The sequence below is a fragment of the Oncorhynchus gorbuscha genome, linkage group LG03, assembly GCF_021184085.1.
Source record: "Oncorhynchus gorbuscha isolate QuinsamMale2020 ecotype Even-year linkage group LG03, OgorEven_v1.0, whole genome shotgun sequence".
Taxonomy (NCBI): domain Eukaryota; kingdom Metazoa; phylum Chordata; class Actinopteri; order Salmoniformes; family Salmonidae; genus Oncorhynchus; species Oncorhynchus gorbuscha.
Window position 1 is genome coordinate 5,651,258 of NC_060175.1, and position 18,682 is coordinate 5,669,939.

The following is an 18,682-nucleotide window of genomic DNA, read 5'->3' on the forward strand; positions in this document are numbered from 1 at the left end:
ATCCCTATACCCCTATATCCCTATACCCTATATCCCTATACCTCTATACCCCTATATCCTTATACCCCTATACCCCTATACCTCTATACCCCTATACCCTATACCTCTATACCCCTTTATCCCTATACCTCTATAGCCCTATATACCTATACCCCTATATCCCTATATCCCTATACCTCTATGCAGGGAAAAGGGTTCCATTCAGGACTCTCAGAGCGGTGACAGCAGTGGTAGCTAGCTGACTATAGGAGGTAGAGGTGTAGTGGTAGCTAGCTGACTATAGGAGGTAGAGGTGTAGTGGTAGCTAGCTGACTATAGGAGGTAGAGGTGTAGTGGTAGCTAGCTGACTATAGGAGGTAGAGGTGTAGTGGTAGCTAGCTGACTATAGGAGGTAGAGGTGTAGTGGTAGCTAGCTGACTATAGGAGGTAGAGGTGTAGTGGTGGGGTGTTGACTATAGGAGGTAGAGGTGTAGTGGTAGCTAGCTGACTATAGGAGGTAGAGGTGTAGTGGTGGGGTGTTGACTATAGGAGGTAGAGGTGTAGTGGTGGGGTGTTGACTATAGTTGACTATAGGAGGTAGAGGTGTAGTGGTGGGGTGTTGACTATAGTTGACTATAGGAGGTAGAGGTGTAGTGGTGGGGTGTTGACTATAGGAGGTAGAGGTGTAGTGGTGGGGTGTTGACTATAGGAGGTAGAGGTGTAGTGGTGGGGTGTTGACTATAGGAGGTAGAGGTGTAGTGGTGGGGTGTTGACTATAGTTGACTATAGGAGGTAGAGGTGTAGTGGTGGGGTGTTGACTATAGGAGGTAGAGGTGTAGTGATGGGGTGTTGACTATAGGAGGTAGAGGTGTAGTGGTGGGGTGTTGACTATAGGAGGTAGAGGTGTAGTGGTAGCTAGCTGACTATAGGAGGTAGAGGTGTAGTGGTAGCTAGCTGACTATAGGAGGTAGAGGTGTAGTGGTGGGGTGTTGACTATAGGAGGTAGAGGTGTAGTGGTAGCTAGCTGACTATAGGAGGTAGAGGTGTAGTGGTGGGGTGTTGACTATAGGAGGTAGAGGTGTAGTGGTGGGGTGTTGACTATAGGAGGTAGAGGTGTAGTGGTGGGGTGTTGACTATAGGAGGTAGAGGTGTAGTGGTGGGGTGTTGACTATAGGAGGTAGAGGTGTAGTGATGGGGTGTTGACTATAGGAGGTAGAGGTGTAGTGGTGGGGTGTTGACTATAGGAGGTAGAGGTGTAGTGGTGGGGTGTTGACTATAGGAGATAGAGGTGTAGTGGTAGCTAGCTGACTATAGGAGGTAGAGGTGTAGTGGTGGGGTGTTGACTATAGGAGATAGAGGTGTAGTGGTAGCTAGCTGACTATAGGAGATAGAGGTGTAGTGGTGGGGTGTTGACTATAGGAGGTAGAGGTGTAGTGGTGGGGTGTTGACTATAGGAGGTAGAGGTGTAGTGGTGGGGTGTTGACTATAGGAGGTAGAGGTGTAGTGGTGGGGTGTTGACTATAGGAGGTAGAGGTGTAGTGGTGGGGTGTTGACTATAGGAGGTAGAGGTGTAGTGGTAGCTAGCTGACTATAGGAGGTAGAGGTGTAGTGGTAGCTAGCTGACTATAGGAGGTAGAGGTGTAGTGGTAGCTAGCTGACTATAGGAGGTAGAGGTGTAGTGGTAGCTAGCTGACTATAGGAGGTAGAGGTGTAGTGGTAGCTAGCTGACTATAGGAGGTAGAGGTGTAGTGGTAGCTAGCTGACTATAGGAGGTAGAGGTGTAGTGGTAGCTAGCTGACTATAGGAGGTAGAGGTGTAGTGGTGGGGTGTTGACTATAGGAGGTAGAGGTGTAGTGGTGGGGTGTTGACTATAGGAGGTAGAGGTGTAGTGGTGGGGTGTTGACTATAGGAGGTAGAGGTGTAGTGGTGGGGTGTTGACTATAGGAGGTAGAGGTGTAGTGGTGGGGTGTTGACTATAGGAGGTAGAGGTGTAGTGGTGGGGTGTTGACTATAGGAGGTAGAGGTGTAGTGGTGGGGTGTTGACTATAGGAGGTAGAGGTGTAGTGGTAGCTAGCTGACTATAGGAGGTAGAGGTGTAGTGGTAGCTAGCTGACTATAGGAGGTAGAGGTGTAGTGGTAGCTAGCTGACTATAGGAGGTAGAGGTGTAGTGGTAGCTAGCTGACTATAGGAGGTAGAGGTGTAGTGGTAGCTAGCTGACTATAGGAGGTAGAGGTGTAGTGGTAGCTAGCTGACTATAGGAGGTAGAGGTGTAGTGGTAGCTAGCTGACTATAGGAGGTAGAGGTGTAGTGGTGGGGTGTTGACTATAGGAGGTAGAGGTGTAGTGGTGGGGTGTTGACTATAGGAGGTAGAGGTGTAGTGGTGGGGTGTTGACTATAGGAGGTAGAGGTGTAGTGGTGGGGTGTTGACTATAGGAGGTAGAGGTGTAGTGGTGGGGTGTTGACTATAGGAGGTAGAGGTGTAGTGGTGGGGTGTTGACTATAGGAGGTAGAGGTGTAGTGGTGGGGTGTTGACTATAGGAGGTAGAGGTGTAGTGGTGGGGTGTTGACTATAGGAGGTAGAGGTGTAGTGGTGGGGTGTTGACTATAAAGGTGTTCTCAACTGGCCTACCTGGTTAAATAAAGGTGTTCTCAACTGGCCTACCTGGTTAAATAAAGGTGTTCTCAACTGGCCTACCTGGTTAAATAAAGGTGTTCTCAACTGGCCTACCTGGTTAAATAAAGGTGTTCTCAACTGGCCCACCTGGTTAAATAAAGGTGAAATAAAAAAATAACATACAGTATGAACCCTGCCACGGACAGTTCAACTAGAGTGCCGAACTAGGTACTAGGTAATACTATGTAATACTAGGTACTAGGTAATACTATGTAATACTAGGTACTAGGTAATACTATGTAATACTAGGTACTAGGTAATACTATGTAATACTAGGTACTAGGTAATACTAGATAATACTAGATAATAGGTAATAGGTAATACTAGGTAATAGGTAATACTAGGTACTAGGTAATACTATGTAATACTAGGTACTAGGTAATACTATGTAATACTAGGTACTAGGTAATACTATGTAATACTAGGTACTAGGTAATACTATGTCATACTAGGTACTAGGTAATACTAGATAATAGGTAATACTAGGTAATAATACTAGGTAATAGGTAATACTAGGTAATAGGTAATACTAGGTAATAGGTAATACTAGGTAATACTAGGTAATAGGTAATACTAGGTAATAGGTAATACTAGGTACTACTGGGTACTAGGTAATACTAGGTACTAGGTAATACTAGGTGCTAGGTAAGGTAAGGTGTAGGTAATAGCAGTTATTGTACAGTAAGCCAACAAGGCAGAGAGATGAGTAATGTGTTTAATGTTTGATGTCAGCTAGTCAGTCAGTCAGTCAGTCAGCCAACTAGCCAGTCAGTCAGCCAGTCAGCTAGTCAGTCAGCCAACCAACCAGTCAACCAGCTAGTCAGTCAGCCAACCAGCCAGTCAGTCAGCCAGTCAGCCAGTCAGTCAGCCAGTCAGCTAGTCAGTCAACAAAAGAGGCTAGTCAGCCAGCTAGTCAGTCAGCCAACCATCCAGTCAGTCAGCCAGCCAGCTAGTCAGTCAGACAGCCTGCCAGCTAGTCAGTCAGTCAGCCAGTCAGCTAGTCAGCCAGCTAGTCAGTCAGCCAACCATCCAGTCAGTCAGACAGCCTGCCAGCTAGTCAGTCAGTCAGGCATCCAGTCAGCCAGCCAGCCAGCCAGCCAGCCAGCCAGCCAGCCAGCCAGCCAGCCAGCCAGTCAGTCAGTCCTTTACTACACTGGGCTGCTCTCTGCTCTCCATATTGATTGCGGCCTGTCTTTGGTGAACCTCGGGGATAGTGTCTGGATCAAAGCCTGCTGCTTGTCCTAGTCTTTACAGCTGCCATTGACTGCCAATACGCTGTTTATCATGCATGAGATGTGGATACGAGTAGTAGACTCCTCTGTGCTGATTAATGAGGAAGAGGGGATGTGTGAGAGTAAAGGAGAGCCAGAGAGGAAAGAAAAGAGAGAGAGAAGAAAAATACAGAGAGCAGGAGAGAGAGAAGAAAAGAGAGAGAAGAAAAAGACAGAGAGCATGAGAGAGAGAAGAAAAGAGAGAGAAGAAAAAGACAGAGAGCAGGAGAGAGAAGAAAAGAGAGAGAAGAAAAAGACAGAGAGCATGAGAGAGAGAAGAAAAGAGAGAGAAGAAAAAGACAGAGAGCAGGAGAGAGAGAAGAAAAGAGAGAGAAGAAAAAGACAGAGAGAAGACAGAGAGAAGACAGAGAGAAGAGAGAGAGAAGAAAAGAGAGAGAAGAAAAGAGAGAGAAGAAAAGAGAGAGAAGAAAAAGACAGAGCAGGAGAGAGAGAAGAAAAGAGAGAGAAGAAAAAGACAGAGAGAAGAGAGAGAGAAGAGAGAGAGAAGAGAGAGAGAAGAAAAAGACAGAGCAGGAGAGAGAGAAGAAAAGAGAGAGAAGAAAAAGACAGAGAGAAGAGAGAGAGAAGAGAGAGAGAAGAAAAGAGAGAGAAGAAAAGAGAGAGAAGAAAAGAGAGAGAAGAAAAGAGAGAGAAGAAAAGAGAGAGAAGAAAAGAGGGAGAAGAAAAGAGAGAGAAGAACGCGCGAGAGGGGGAGAAAAAGACTGTGAGAGAGAGAGAGACAGAGAGAGAGAGAGACAGAGAGACAGAGAGACAGAGAGACAGAGAGACAGAGAGACAGAGAGACAGAGAGACAGAGAGACAGAGAGACAGAGAGACAGAGAGACAGACACAGAGAGACAGAGAGACAGACACAGAGAGACCGTTGCTTCTGACACCATGTTTAATTAGATTTTAACAGGGACAATACAGGGTTTGTTCTCGCTCTCTGAGGACGGTTGTGTGCCCCTCTCCCTCTCCCCATACTTCACCTCTCCGTTTCTCTCCACCTCTCCTTCTATCTATCCCCCTCGTCCTCTCCTTCTATCTCTCCCCCTCCACTTCTCCCTCTCCACCTCCTCCTCTCCCTCTCCCCTTCATCTCTCCTTCTATCCCTCTTCCTCTCCCCATACTTCACCTCTTCCCCTCCTTCTATCTCTCCCCCTCCACCTCTCCTTCTATCTCTTCCCCTCCACCTCTCCCTCTCATTATCTTTCCCCCTCCAACTCTCCTATCTCTCCACCTCCTCCTCTCCCTCTACCCCTTCACCTCTCCCTCTCCTTCTATCTCTCCCCTTCACCTCTCCCTCTCCTTCCCCTTCTATCTCTCCCCCTCCACCTCTCCTTCTATCTCTCCACCTCCTCCTCTCCCTCTGCCTCTCCCTCTCCCTCTCCTTCTATCTCTCCCCTTTCATTCTGATGAGTTCTGATGATTCACTTCTGCTCTCAGAATAATCTGCTGCTTGGGATCCTACTGGAACGTCTTCCACAGCAAAGTGTTGTGTGGTCTGGAAAACAATGATGTTTTACGGAAGACAAATAGAGATCCCAGTCAGTGTCTCTCTGCTTGGTCGGACCATGAGGTTACATCCTACCTTGCGTCCCAACATCACCGAACACCAAACTCTGAAACACTGGCCCTCCATCCATCCAGACTCCAAATTTCAGAATCAGGCAACACATCAAAAAGTATTTCCCTGGACCGGAGCCCTCCTTCAGCCCTCTGAAATGTGGCCTGAGCTGGAGCCATGTCAACTCATCAACAGTAGTTTGTGTGTGTGTGTGTCCATCCGTGTGTCCGTCTCTGTGTGTGTGTCTCTGTGTGTGTCTCTGTGTGTGCCTCCGTGTGTGTGTCTCTGTGTGTGTTTCTCCGTGTGTGTCTCTGTGTGTGTCTCTGTGTGTGTCTCTGTGTGTGTCTCTGTGTGTGTCTCTGTGTGTTTCTGTGTGTGTGTCTCTGTGTGTGTTTCTCCGTGTGTGTCTCTGTGTGTGTTTCTCCGTGTGTGTCTCTGTGTGTGTCTCTGTGTGTGTTTCTCCGTGTGTGTCTCTGTGTGTGTCTCTGTGTGTGTCTCTCCGTGTGTGTCTCTGTGTGTGTCTCTGTGTTTCTCTGTGTGTGTGTCTCCGTGTGTTTGTGTGTGTCTCTGTGTGTGTGTCTCTGTGTGTGTCTCTGTGTGTGTCTCTGTGTCTGTCCGTGAGTTCTCTTGGTTTGTACACTCGCTGACACTGTCTCTGTCTAGCTTCATAATCTGCTTTATGTCTGTCTTTTGGATATTTGAAGCTGTAAATATTGATGATAGGAGGGTGCTCTCAGGGTGCTCTCAGGGTGTTGTCAGGGTGTTCTCAGGGTGTTGTCAGGGTGCTGTCAGGGTGCTGTCAGGGTGCTGTCAGGGTGCTGTCAGGGTGTTGTCAGGGTGTTCTCAGGGTGTTGTCAGGGTGCTGTCAGGGTGCTCTCAGGGTGCTCTCAGGGTGCTGTCAGGGTGCTGTCAGGGTGTTGTCAGGGTGTTGTCAGGGTGTTGTCAGGGTGTTGTCAGGGTGTTGTCAGGGTGTTGTCAGGGTGTTGTCAGGGTGTTGTCAGGGTGTTGTCAGGGTGTTGTCAGGGTGTTGTCAGGGTGCTGTCAGGGTGTTGTCAGGGTGTTGTCAGGGTGTTGTCAGGGTGTTGTCAGGGTGCTGTCAGGGTGCTGTCAGGGTGCTGTCAGGGTTCTCTCAAGGAAATTGTCTCTGAATCTCAAACCAAAAACCCCTCACCCCATTGTCCTAGGCACATCTCCCATCGGGACTTAAGGTGATATGAGAGGATCGGGTACATGTAGGTATGAGCTAAAATAGGGATAATTCCACGTGGCTTATCAGAGGGCAAGATGGATACCCTGACATCTATTTAACCCCCTGAGATCAAGGGCTACGGGTTGACTTCAGGCTCACCTCTGATAATCAGTCTTCTACCTCTGATATTCAGTCTTCTACCTCTGATATTCAGTCTTCTACGTCTGATAGTCAGTCTTCTACCTCTGATATTCAGTCTTTTACCTCTGCACCCATTCAGTCTTCTACCTCTGCACCTATTCAGTCTCACCTCTGATATTCAGTCTTCTACCTCTGATATTCAGTCTTCTACCTCTGATATTCAGTCTTCTACCTCTGATATTCAGTCTTCTACCTCTGATATTCAGTCTTCTACCTCTGATATTCAGTCTTCTACCTCTGATATTCAGTCTTCTACCTCTGATATTCAGTCTTTTACCTCTGCACCCATTCAGTCTTCTACCTCTGCACCTATTCAGTCTCACCTCTGATATTCAGTCTTCTACCTCTGATATTCAGTCTTCTACCTCTGCAACATGCAAAGGTAGAATTTAATTTGGAGTGTAAATGAAGCCCAGAGGCAGTTTTAACATCTAATCTACTTGGAGGATGTTGATCTATGATTTATGTGTTTTGTTCTCTCCCTGGGAGAGTCTTGAAAGCCTCTGGTTTCTACACTAGAGGTTTGTCTAACTACAGTCATTTGGAACAGTGTGTGATGGTGTGTGTGTGATGGTTTGTGTGATGGTGTGTTTGATGGTGTGTGATGGTGTGTGTGTGTCTAACTTCCATGACAGTTACAATCAGATGCATGAACTGGGATAGTGCCGTCAAGGTTCAAGGGTCAAGGGTTGCTGAAAAAAAAGGTTGCTTATTAAAACTACATGTAAAAAAAAGCATTGATCTGAATACAAACATGATTCTGATCGTTGTATGTCTTACTTTGTGTGATGGTGTGTGTGTGTGATGGTGTGTGTGATGGTGTGTGTGATGGTGTGTGTGTGTGATGGTGTGTGTGTGATGGTGTGTGTGATGGTGTGTGTGTGATGGTGTGTGTGTGTGATGGTGTGTGTGTGATGGTGTGTGTGATGGTGTGTGTGTGATGGTTTGTGTGATGGTGTGTGTGATGGTGTGTGTGTGATGGTGTGTGTGTGTGTGATGGTGTGTGTGTGTGTGATGGTGTGTGTGTGTGTGATGGTGTGTGTGTGATGGTGTGTGTGTGTGATGGTGTGTGTGTGATGGTGTGTGTGTGTGATGGTGTGTGTGATGGTGTGTGTGTGATGGTGTGTGTCTTGTGTCCCTCAGGTGTGTGTGATGGTGTGTGTGTGATGGTGTGTGTCTTGTGTCCCTCAGGTGTGGGTGTGATGGTGTGTGTGATGGTTTATGTGATGGTGTGTGTCTTGTGTCCCTCAGGTTTGGGTGGATGCTGGGACTCAGATCTTCTTCTCCTATGCCATCTGTTTGGGGTGCCTGACGGCCCTGGGGAGCTACAACAGCTACGACAACAACTGTTACAGGTTAGACTGACACACAGCCCTGGGGAGCTACAACAGCTACGACAACAACTGTTACAGGTTAGACTGACACACTGACAATACTACTGGTTAGACTGACACACAGCCCTGGGGAGCTACAACAGCTACGACAACAACTGTTACAGGTTAGACTGACACACAGCCCTGGGGAGCTACAACAGCTACGACAACAACTGTTACAGGTTAGACTGACACACTGACAATACTACTGGTTAGACTGACACACAGCCCTGGGGAGCTACAACAGCTACGACAACAACTGTTACAGGTTAGACTGACACACAGCCCTGGGGAGCTACAACAGCTACGACAACAACTGTTACAGGTTAGACTGACACACAGCCCTGGGGAGCTACAACAGCTACGACAACAACTGTTACAGGTTAGACTGACACACTGACAATACTACTGGTTAGACTGACACACAGCCCTGGGGAGCTACAACAGCTACGACAACAACTGTTACAGGTTAGACTGACACACAGCCCTGGGGAGCTACAACAGCTACGACAACAACTGTTACAGGTTAGACTGACACACAGACAATACTACTGGTTAGACTGACACACAGCCCTGGGGAGCTACAACAGCTACGACAACAACTGTTACAGGTTAGACTGACACACAGCCCTGGGGAGCTACAACAGCTACGACAACAACTGTTACAGGTTAGACTGAAACACAGACAATACTACTGGTTAGACTGACACACAGCCCTGGGGAGCTACAACAGCTACGACAACAACTGTTACAGGTTAGACTGACACACAGCCCTGGGGAGCTACAACAGCTACGACAACAACTGTTACAGGTTAGACTGACACACTGACAATACTACTGGTTAGACTGACACACAGCCCTGGGGAGCTACAACAGCTACGACAACAACTGTTACAGGTTAGACTGACACACAGACAATACTACCGGTTAGACTGACACACAGCCCTGGGGAGCTACAACAGCTACGACAACAACTGTTACAGGTTAGACTGACACACTGACAATACTACTGGTTAGACTGACACACAGCCCTGGGGAGCTACAACAGCTACGACAACAACTGTTACAGGTTAGACTGACACACAGACAATACTACCGGTTAGACTGACACACAGCCCTGGGGAGCTACAACAGCTACGACAACAACTGTTACAGGTTAGACTGACACACAGCCCTGGGGAGCTACAACAGCTACGACAACAACTGTTACAGGTTAGACTGACACACTGACAATACTACTGGTTAGACTGACACACAGCCCTGGGGAGCTACAACAGCTACGACAACAACTGTTACAGGTTAGACTGACACACAGCCCTGGGGAGCTACAACAGCTACGACAACAACTGTTACAGGTTAGACTGACACACTGACAATACTACTGGTTAGACTGACACAGCCCTGGGGAGCTACAACAGCTACGACAACAACTGTTACAGGTTAGACTGACACACAGACAATACTACCGGTTAGACTGACACACAGCCCTGGGGAGCTACAACAGCTACGACAACAACTGTTACAGGTTAGACTGACACACAGCCCTGGGGAGCTACAACAGCTACGACAACAACAGTTACAGGTTAGACTGACACACAGCCCTGGGGAGCTACAACAGCTACGACAACAACTGTTACAGGTTAGACTGACACACTGACAATACTACTGGTTAGACTGACACACAGCCCTGGGGAGCTACAACAGCTACGACAACAACTGTTACAGGTTAGACTGACACACAGCCCTGGGGAGCTACAACAGCTACGACAACAACTGTTACAGGTTAGACTGAAACACAGACAATACTACTGGTTAGACTGACACACAGCCCTGGGGAGCTACAACAGCTACGACAACAACTGTTACAGGTTAGACTGACACACAGCCCTGGGGAGCTACAACAGCTACGACAACAACTGTTACAGGTTAGACTGAAACACAGACAATACTACTGGTTAGACTGACACACAGCCCTGGGGAGCTACAACAGCTACGACAACAACTGTTACAGGTTAGACTGACACACAGCCCTGGGGAGCTACAACAGCTACGACAACAACTGTTACAGGTTAGACTGACACACTGACAATACTACTGGTTAGACTGACACACAGCCCTGGGGAGCTACAACAGCTACGACAACAACTGTTACAGGTTAGACTGACACACAGACAATACTACCGGTTAGACTGACACACAGCCCTGGGGAGCTACAACAGCTACGACAACAACTGTTACAGGTTAGACTGACACACAGACAATACTACTGGTTAGACTGACAATACTACAGGTTAGACTGACACACAGACAATACTACCGGTTAGACTGACAATACTACCGGTTAGACTGACACACATACAATACTACTGGTTCGACTGACACACAGACAATACTACCGGTTAGACTGACAATAATACCGGTTAGACTGACACACCGACAATACTACCGGTTAGACTGACAATACTACCGGTTAGACTGACACACAGACAATACTACCGGTAAGACTGACAATACTACTGGTTAGACTGACAATACTACTGGTTAGACTGACAATACTACTGGTTAGACTGACAATACTACTGGTTAGACTGACAATACTACCGGTTAGACTGACACACAGACAATACTACCGGTTAGACTGACACACAGACAATACTACCGGTTAGACTGACAATGCTACTGGTTAGACTGACAATACTACTGGTTAGACTGACAATACTACCGGTTAGACTGACAATACTACTGGTTAGACTGACACACCGAAAATACTACCGGTTAGACTGACACACAGACAATACTACTGGTTAGACTGACAATACTACCGGTTAGACTGACAATACTACCGGTTAGACTGACGATACTACCGGTTAGACTGACGATACTACCGGTTAGACTGACGATACTACCGGTTAGACTGACAATACTACCGGTTAGACTGACAATACTACCGGTTAGACTGACACACAGACAATACTACCGGTTAGACTGACACACAGACAATACTACCGGTTAGACTGACAATACTACTCGTTAGACTGACAATACTACCGGTTAGACTGACAATACTACTGGTTAGACTGACGATACTACTGGTTAGACTGACAATACTACTGGTTAGACTGACAATACTACAGGTTAGACTGACAATACTACCGGTTAGACTGGCACACAGACAATGCTACCGGTAAGACTGACAATACTACTGGTTAGACTGACACACAGACAATACTACCGGTTTGACTGACACACTGACAATACTACCGGTTAGACTGACAATACTACCGGTTAGACTGACAATACTACCGGTTAGACTGACAATACTACCGGTTAGACTGACAATACTACCGGTTAGACTGACAATACTACCGGTTAGACTGACACACAGACAATACTACCGGTTAGACTGACACACAGACAATACTACCGGTTAGACTGACAATACTACTCGTTAGACTGACAATACTACTCGTTAGACTGACAATACTACCGGTTTGACTGACAATACTACCTGTTAGACTGGCACACAGACAATGCTACCGGTAAGACTGACACACAGACAATACTACTGGTTAGACTGACAATACTACTGGTTAGACTGACAATACTACTGGTTAGACTGACAATACTACCGGTTAGACTGACAATACTACTGGTTAGACTGACAATACTACCGGTTAGACTGACAATACTACTGGTTAGACTGACACACAGACAATACTACTGGTTAGACTGACAATACTACCGGTTAGACTGACAATACTACTGGTTAGACTGACGATACTACTGGTTAGACTGACGATACTACCGGTTAGACTGACAATACTACCGGTTAGACTGACAATACTACCGGTTAGACTGACAATACTACCGGTTAGACTGACACACAGACAATACTACCGGTTAGACTGACAATACTACTCGTTAGACTGACAATACTACCGGTTAGACTGACAATACTACCGGTTAGACTGACAATACTACCGGTTAGACTGACGATACTACCGGTTAGACTGACAATACTACAGGTTAGACTGACAATACTACCGGTTAGACTGGCACACAGACAATGCTACCGGTAAGACTGACAATACTACTGGTTAGACTGACACACAGACAATACTACCGGTTTGACTGACACACAGACAATACTACCGGTTAGACTGACAATACTACCGGTTAGACTGACAATACTACCGGTTAGACTGACAATACTACCGGTTAGACTGACAATACTACCGGTTAGACTGACACACAGACAATACTACCGGTTAGACTGACACACAGACAATACTACCGGTTAGACTGACAATACTACTCGTTAGACTGACAATACTACTCGTTAGACTGACAATACTACCGGTTTGACTGACAATACTACCTGTTAGACTGGCACACAGACAATGCTACCGGTAAGACTGACAATACTACTGGTTAGACTGACACACAGACAATACTACCGGTTTGACTGACACACAGACAATACTACCGGTTTGACTGACACACAGACAATACTACCGGTTAGACTGACAATACTACTGGTTAGAGTGACAATACTACTGGTTAGAGTGACAATACTACTGGTTAGAGTGACAATACTACCGGTTAGACTGCCAATACTACCGGTTAGACTGACACACAGACAATACTACCGGTTAGACTGACAATACTACCGGTTAGACTGACACACAGACAATACTACCGGTTAGACTGACAATACTACCGGATAGACTGACACACAGAAAATAATACTGGTTAGACTGACACACAGACAATTCTACCGGTTAGACTGACAATACTACCGGTTAGACTGACAATACTACTGGTTAGACTGACAATACTACTGGTTAGACTGACAATACTACTGGTTAGACTGACAATACTACCTGTTAGACTGACAATACTACCTGTTAGACTGACAATACTACCAGTAAGACTGACACACAGACAATACTACCGGTTAGACTGACAATACTACTGGTTAGACTGACAATACTACCGGTTAGACTGACAATACTACCTGTTAGACTGACAATACTACCGGTTAGACTGACAATACTACTGGTTAGACTGACAATATTACCGGTTAGACTGACAATACTACCTGTTAGACTGACAATACTACCTGTTAGACTGACAATACTACCAGTAAGACTGACACACAGACAATACTACTGGCTTGACTAACCCAATTATGGGGTATTTGTGGGTCAGTGACTAATTTAATCCATTTCCATTCCAAATGTGTGTTCCATGGACTGCATTAGTAAATGTGTGTTCCAGGGACTGCATTAGTAAATGTGTGTTCCAGGGACTGCATTAGTAAATGTGTGTTCCAGGGACTGCATTAGTAAATGTGTGTTCCAGGGACTGCATTAGTAAATGTGTGTTCCAGGGACTGCATTAGTAAATGTGTGTTCCAGGGACTGCATTAGTAAATGTGTGTTCCAGGGACTGCATTAGTAAATGTGTGTTCCAGGGACTGCATTAGTAAATGTGTGTTCCAGGGACTGCATTAGTAAATGTGTGTTCCAGGGACTGCGTTAGTAAATGTGTGTTCCAGGGACTGCGTTAGTAAATGTGTGTTCCAGGGACTGCGTTAGTAAATGTGTGTTGCAGGGACTGCATTAGTAAATGTGTGTTCCATGGACTGCATTAGTAAATGTGTGTTCCAGGGACTGCATTAGTAAATGTGTGTTCCAGGGACTGCATTAGTAAATGTGTGTTCCAGGGACTGCATTAGTAAATGTGTGTTCCAGGGACTGCATTAGTAAATGTGTGTTCCAGGGACTGCATTAGTAAATGTGTGTTCCAGGGACTGCATTAGTAAATGTGTGTTCCAGGGACTGCATTAGTAAATGTGTGTTCCAGGGACTGCATTAGTAAATGTGTGTTCCAGGGACTGCATTAGTAAATGTGTGTTCCAGGGACTGCATTAGTAAATGTGTGTTCCAGGGACTGCATTAGTAAATGTGTGTTCCAGGGACTGCATTAGTAAATGTGTGTTCCAGGGACTGCATTAGTAAATGTGTGTTCCAGGGACTGCATTAGTAAATGTGTGTTCCAGCATTAGTAAATGTGTGTTCCAATACTGTAATTATAACGATGTGTTAGAGTGCAGGTTTTAAATGTATTTATGTGAATCCTGTGGTTCAGGAAAACAACAGAGTTATCAAATTAAGATTATGTCTGTCTGTCTGTCTGTCTGTCTGTCTGTCTGTCTGTCTGTCTGTCTGTCTGTCTGTCTGTCTGTCTGTCTGTCTGTCTGTCTGTCTGTCTGTCTGTCTGTCTGTCTGTCTGTCTGTCTGTCTGTCTGTCTGTCTGTCTGTCTGTCTGTGTCTGTCTGTCTGTCTGTGTCTGTCTGTCTGTCTGTCTGTCTGTCTGTCTGTCTGTCTGTCTGTCTGTCTGTCTGTCTGTCTGTCTGTCTGTCTGTCTGTCTGTCTGTCTGTCTGTCTGTCTGTCTGTCTGTCTGTCTGTCTGTGTCTGTCTGTCTGTCTCTGTCTCTGTGTCTGTCTCTGTGTCTGTGTCTGTGTCTGTCTCTGTCTCTGTCTCTGTCTCTGTCTCTGTCTCTGTCTCTGTCTCTGTCTCTGTCTCTGTCTCTGTCTCTGTCTCTGTCTCTGTCTCTGTCTCTGTCTGTCCCACAGGGACTGCATCATGCTGTGCTGTCTGAATAGTGGGACCAGCTTCGTGGCGGGCTTCGCCATCTTCTCTGTGCTTGGCTTCATGGCCCTAGAACAGGGTGTGCCCATCGAGGCCGTGGCAGAGTCTGGTAAAAAAGGATCATCTTGTTCTCTTTAGCACCAGACAATGTCAAATAAAGAAAAAGCGTCCATCTTGAGAAATGAAAACTTCTTAAGATTGTGTTTCCAATGAGTGCAGGTTTTTCCATTTCTGTCCAACCCTGCACTCAGAGGTCTTTGTGAAAGGACTGTTGAGCTGCAGGCCATGCAAGAGTCACTTCCGGATTGAATTTTTCTCAGGCTTTCGCCTGCAATATCAGTTCTGTTATACTCACAGACACTATTAGTTTATTTTTCCAAAAATGAAAATAATGCCCCCTAGATTCAAGAGGTTAAAGGACTGTTGAGCTGCATGCCAGTTCGTGGTTCTACAGACAAACCCAGCCTTCTGTATGACTGGAACTGATGGAGGAGGAGGATGATGATGTAACTGCCTTCCTCTCAGAAGCTCTTAGAGTAGTAGATCCACTGCTGCGTCTTATTCAAGTCCAACATCAATGATTCAGCTGTGTGGAGAGAGGCAGAGGCAGAGGCAGAGGCAGAGGCAGAGGCAGAGGCAGAGGCAGAGGCAGAGGCAGAGGCAGAGGCAGAGGCAGAGGCAGAGGCAGAGGCAGAGGCAGAGGCAGAGGCAGAGGCAGAGGCAGAGGCAGAGGCAGAGGCAGAGGCAGAGGCAGAGGCAGATGGGAGGACTTTGGCAGGACATGGGAGATGGGAGGAGTTTGTCTGATGGGAGGAGTTTGACAGGAGATGGGAGGAGTTTGACAGGAGATGGGAGGAGTTTGACAGGAGATGGGAGGAGTTTGACAGGAGATGGGAGGAGTTTGACAGGAGATGGGAGGAGTTTGACAGGAGATGGGAGGAGTTTGACAGGAGATGGGAGGAGTTTGGCAGGGCTTTTTGCAGGAGATGGTAGGAGTTTGACAGGAGATGGGAGGAGTTTGGCAGGGCTTTTTGCAGGAGATGGTAGGAGTTTGACAGGAGATGGGAGGAGTTTGGCAGGGCTTTTTGCAGGAGATGGTAGGAGTTTGACAGGAAACGGGAGGAGTTTGGCAGGGCTTTTTGCAGGAGATGGTAGGAGTTTGGCAGGAAACGGGAGGAGTTTGGCAGGTATTTTGCAGGAGATGGGAGGAGTTTGGCAGGAGATGGGAGGAAGTGAAAGGACAGACCAGTTGGCTCACAGAGGACTGTTTGTCTGCAGATTTCTGATTATTTGCATGTAAATAGCAAATTGCTGACATGTGTAATATGTTCTTCTGAATCTCATGTTCTTGATCACATTGAGTGCCATGTAGACAGTATGTAGACAGTACCTATCAACAGCCTAACCTTCGTAGTCTAAACCCTGAAGCTGTGTGTTGTTGTTGTTGCTAATGTTGTTATTGTTGTCGTTTACACCAGGTCCAGGCTTAGCCTTCATAGCCTACCCTAAAGCTGTGACCATGATGCCTCTGTCTCCTCTGTGGGCTTGTCTCTTCTTCATGATGCTCATTTTCCTGGGGCTGGACAGCCAGGTTAGGACACCAGGGGAGGAGGGAGGGGGGAACTGAGGAGAGAGGAGGGAGGGAGGGAGAGGGGGGGGAGAGGAGGGAGGTCAGGAGGGAGAGAGAGGGGGAGAGAGGGAGGGAGGGAGAGAGAGGGGGAGGGAGGGAGAGAGAGGGGGAGGGAGGGGGAGGGGAGGGAGAGAGGGGGGAGAGAAGGGGGAGGGAGAGAGAGAGGGAGGGAGGGAGAGAGGGGGGGAGGGAGGGAGGGAGGGAGGGGGAGGGAGGGAGGGAGGGAGGGAGGGAGGGAGGGAGGGGGAGGGGGTGAGGGAGGGAGAGAGAAAGGGGAGGTTGGGAGGGAGGGAGGGAGGGGGGAGAAGGGAGGGAGAGAGAGTGAGATGCAGGGAAGGAGAGAGAGAATGAGTTGTGTTGTGTTGTGTTGTGTAGTTTGTGTGTGTAGAGAGCCTGGTGACAGCGGTAATAGACATGTACCCAGAGACTTTCAGGAGAGGCTACCGTCGAGAAATGCTCATCCTGGGCTTGTCTATATGCTCCTTCTTCCTGGGGCTCATCATGTTGACAGAGGTAAGACCATAGTACTTCCTGCTTGTACTTCCTGCTTCACTCCCATTGGTACACTCAATATGGCCGCTGGTCCACACACCACAAAACATTGACTTGAATGGAAATGTCTGTTCTTGTAGTTATATTTCTGCCTATTTCCAAATGAACGTTTCATATAAGGAACTATACCACCAATACACTTCACTTTTTAAATTTCAGAAAATGTTAAGAAATGGGTCAAAATGGTGTTGAATGCTGTTACACTGAACTTAAGAAGGCTTTCGTTGGCTAAAAGCCCTTTCTGCTCAGTTCCTCTGTAAAGCACGGATAAATCTCACGTGCAGCCGACCTATGAATTATGCCATCGTTCAGATGGACTCACCTCTAAATGGCTGACCCACATTGATAATGGTTCAGATTATATAGCACAGAAACCCAGTAACTAAAACCCAAATCACCCACTAGAACCAGGTCAATTCAAAGTGTTTGGGACCTGATCATGTGTTGATGTGATCATGTGATCATGTGTTGATGTGATCATGTGATCATGTGTTGATGTGATGATGTGATCATGTGTTGATGTGATCATGTGATCATGTGTTGATGTGTTGATGTGATCATGTGATCATGTGTTGATGTCGTCAGGGTGGAATGTACGTGTTCCAGCTGTTTGACTCGTACGCGGCCAGCGGAATGTGTCTGCTGTTTGTGGCCATCTTCGAGTCAATATGTATCGGCTGGGTATACGGTAAGTCTCTCTCTCTATCTGTCTCTCTCTCTCTCTCTGTCTCTCTCTGTCTCTCTCTCTCTGTCTCTCTCTCTCTGTCTCTCTGTCTCTGTCTCTCTGTCTCTCTCTCTCTGTATGTCTCTCTCTCACACACACACTGAGTGCACAACACATTAAGGACACCTTTCCAGGACATAGACTGACCAGGTGAAAGCTATGATTCCTTATTGATGTCACTTGTTATTAAATCCACTTCAATCAGTGTAGATGAAGGGGAGGAGACGGGTTAAAGAAGGATGTTTAAACCTTGAGACGATTGAGACATGGTGCCTGCTGGGGTTTTCACGCTCAACAGTTTCCCGTGTGTATCAAGACTGATCCACCACCCAAAGGACATCCAGCCAACTTGACACAACTGTGGGGAAACATTGGAGTCAACAAGGGGCCAGCATCCCTGTTGAAACGCTTTCAGCACCTTGTAGAGTCCATTCCACAATGAATTAACTCAATATTAGGAAGGTGTTTTTAATGTTTTGTACACAAAGTGTATTTAATATACTGAACAAAAATATAAATGCAACTTATAAAGTGTTGGTCCCGTGTTTCACTATCAACCAATCACGTTCTCAGAAGGTCTCCTTAGCTGAAATAAAAGATCCCAGAAATGTTCCATATGCACAAAAAGCTTATTAATCTCAAAATGTGTTTCCATCCCTCTTAGTGAGCATTTCTCCTTTGCCAAGATAATCAATCCACCTGACAGGTGTGGCATATCAAGAAGCTGATTAAACAGCATGATCATTACACAGGTGCACTTTGTGCTGGGGACAATAAAAGGCCACTCTAAAATGTGCAGTTTTGTCAAACAGCAAAATTCCACAGATGTCTCAAGTTTTGAAGGAGCGTGCTATTGGCATGCTG

General features: G+C 46.6%; 1 protein-coding gene across 1 annotated transcript in view; it reads left to right on the forward strand.

The window, feature by feature from the left end:
- The window catches only part of slc6a11b (solute carrier family 6 member 11b), a 79,635-nt gene that overhangs the window by 41,893 nt on the left and 19,060 nt on the right, over positions 1-18,682 (forward strand). Inside the window, exons 8-12 of the mRNA XM_046338760.1 lie at positions 8,134-8,237; positions 14,897-15,021; positions 16,391-16,503; positions 16,918-17,055; positions 17,680-17,782. Coding sequence (XP_046194716.1) covers positions 8,134-8,237; positions 14,897-15,021; positions 16,391-16,503; positions 16,918-17,055; positions 17,680-17,782 — 583 coding nt within the window. The remainder of the gene's footprint in view (positions 1-8,133; positions 8,238-14,896; positions 15,022-16,390; positions 16,504-16,917; positions 17,056-17,679; positions 17,783-18,682) is intronic.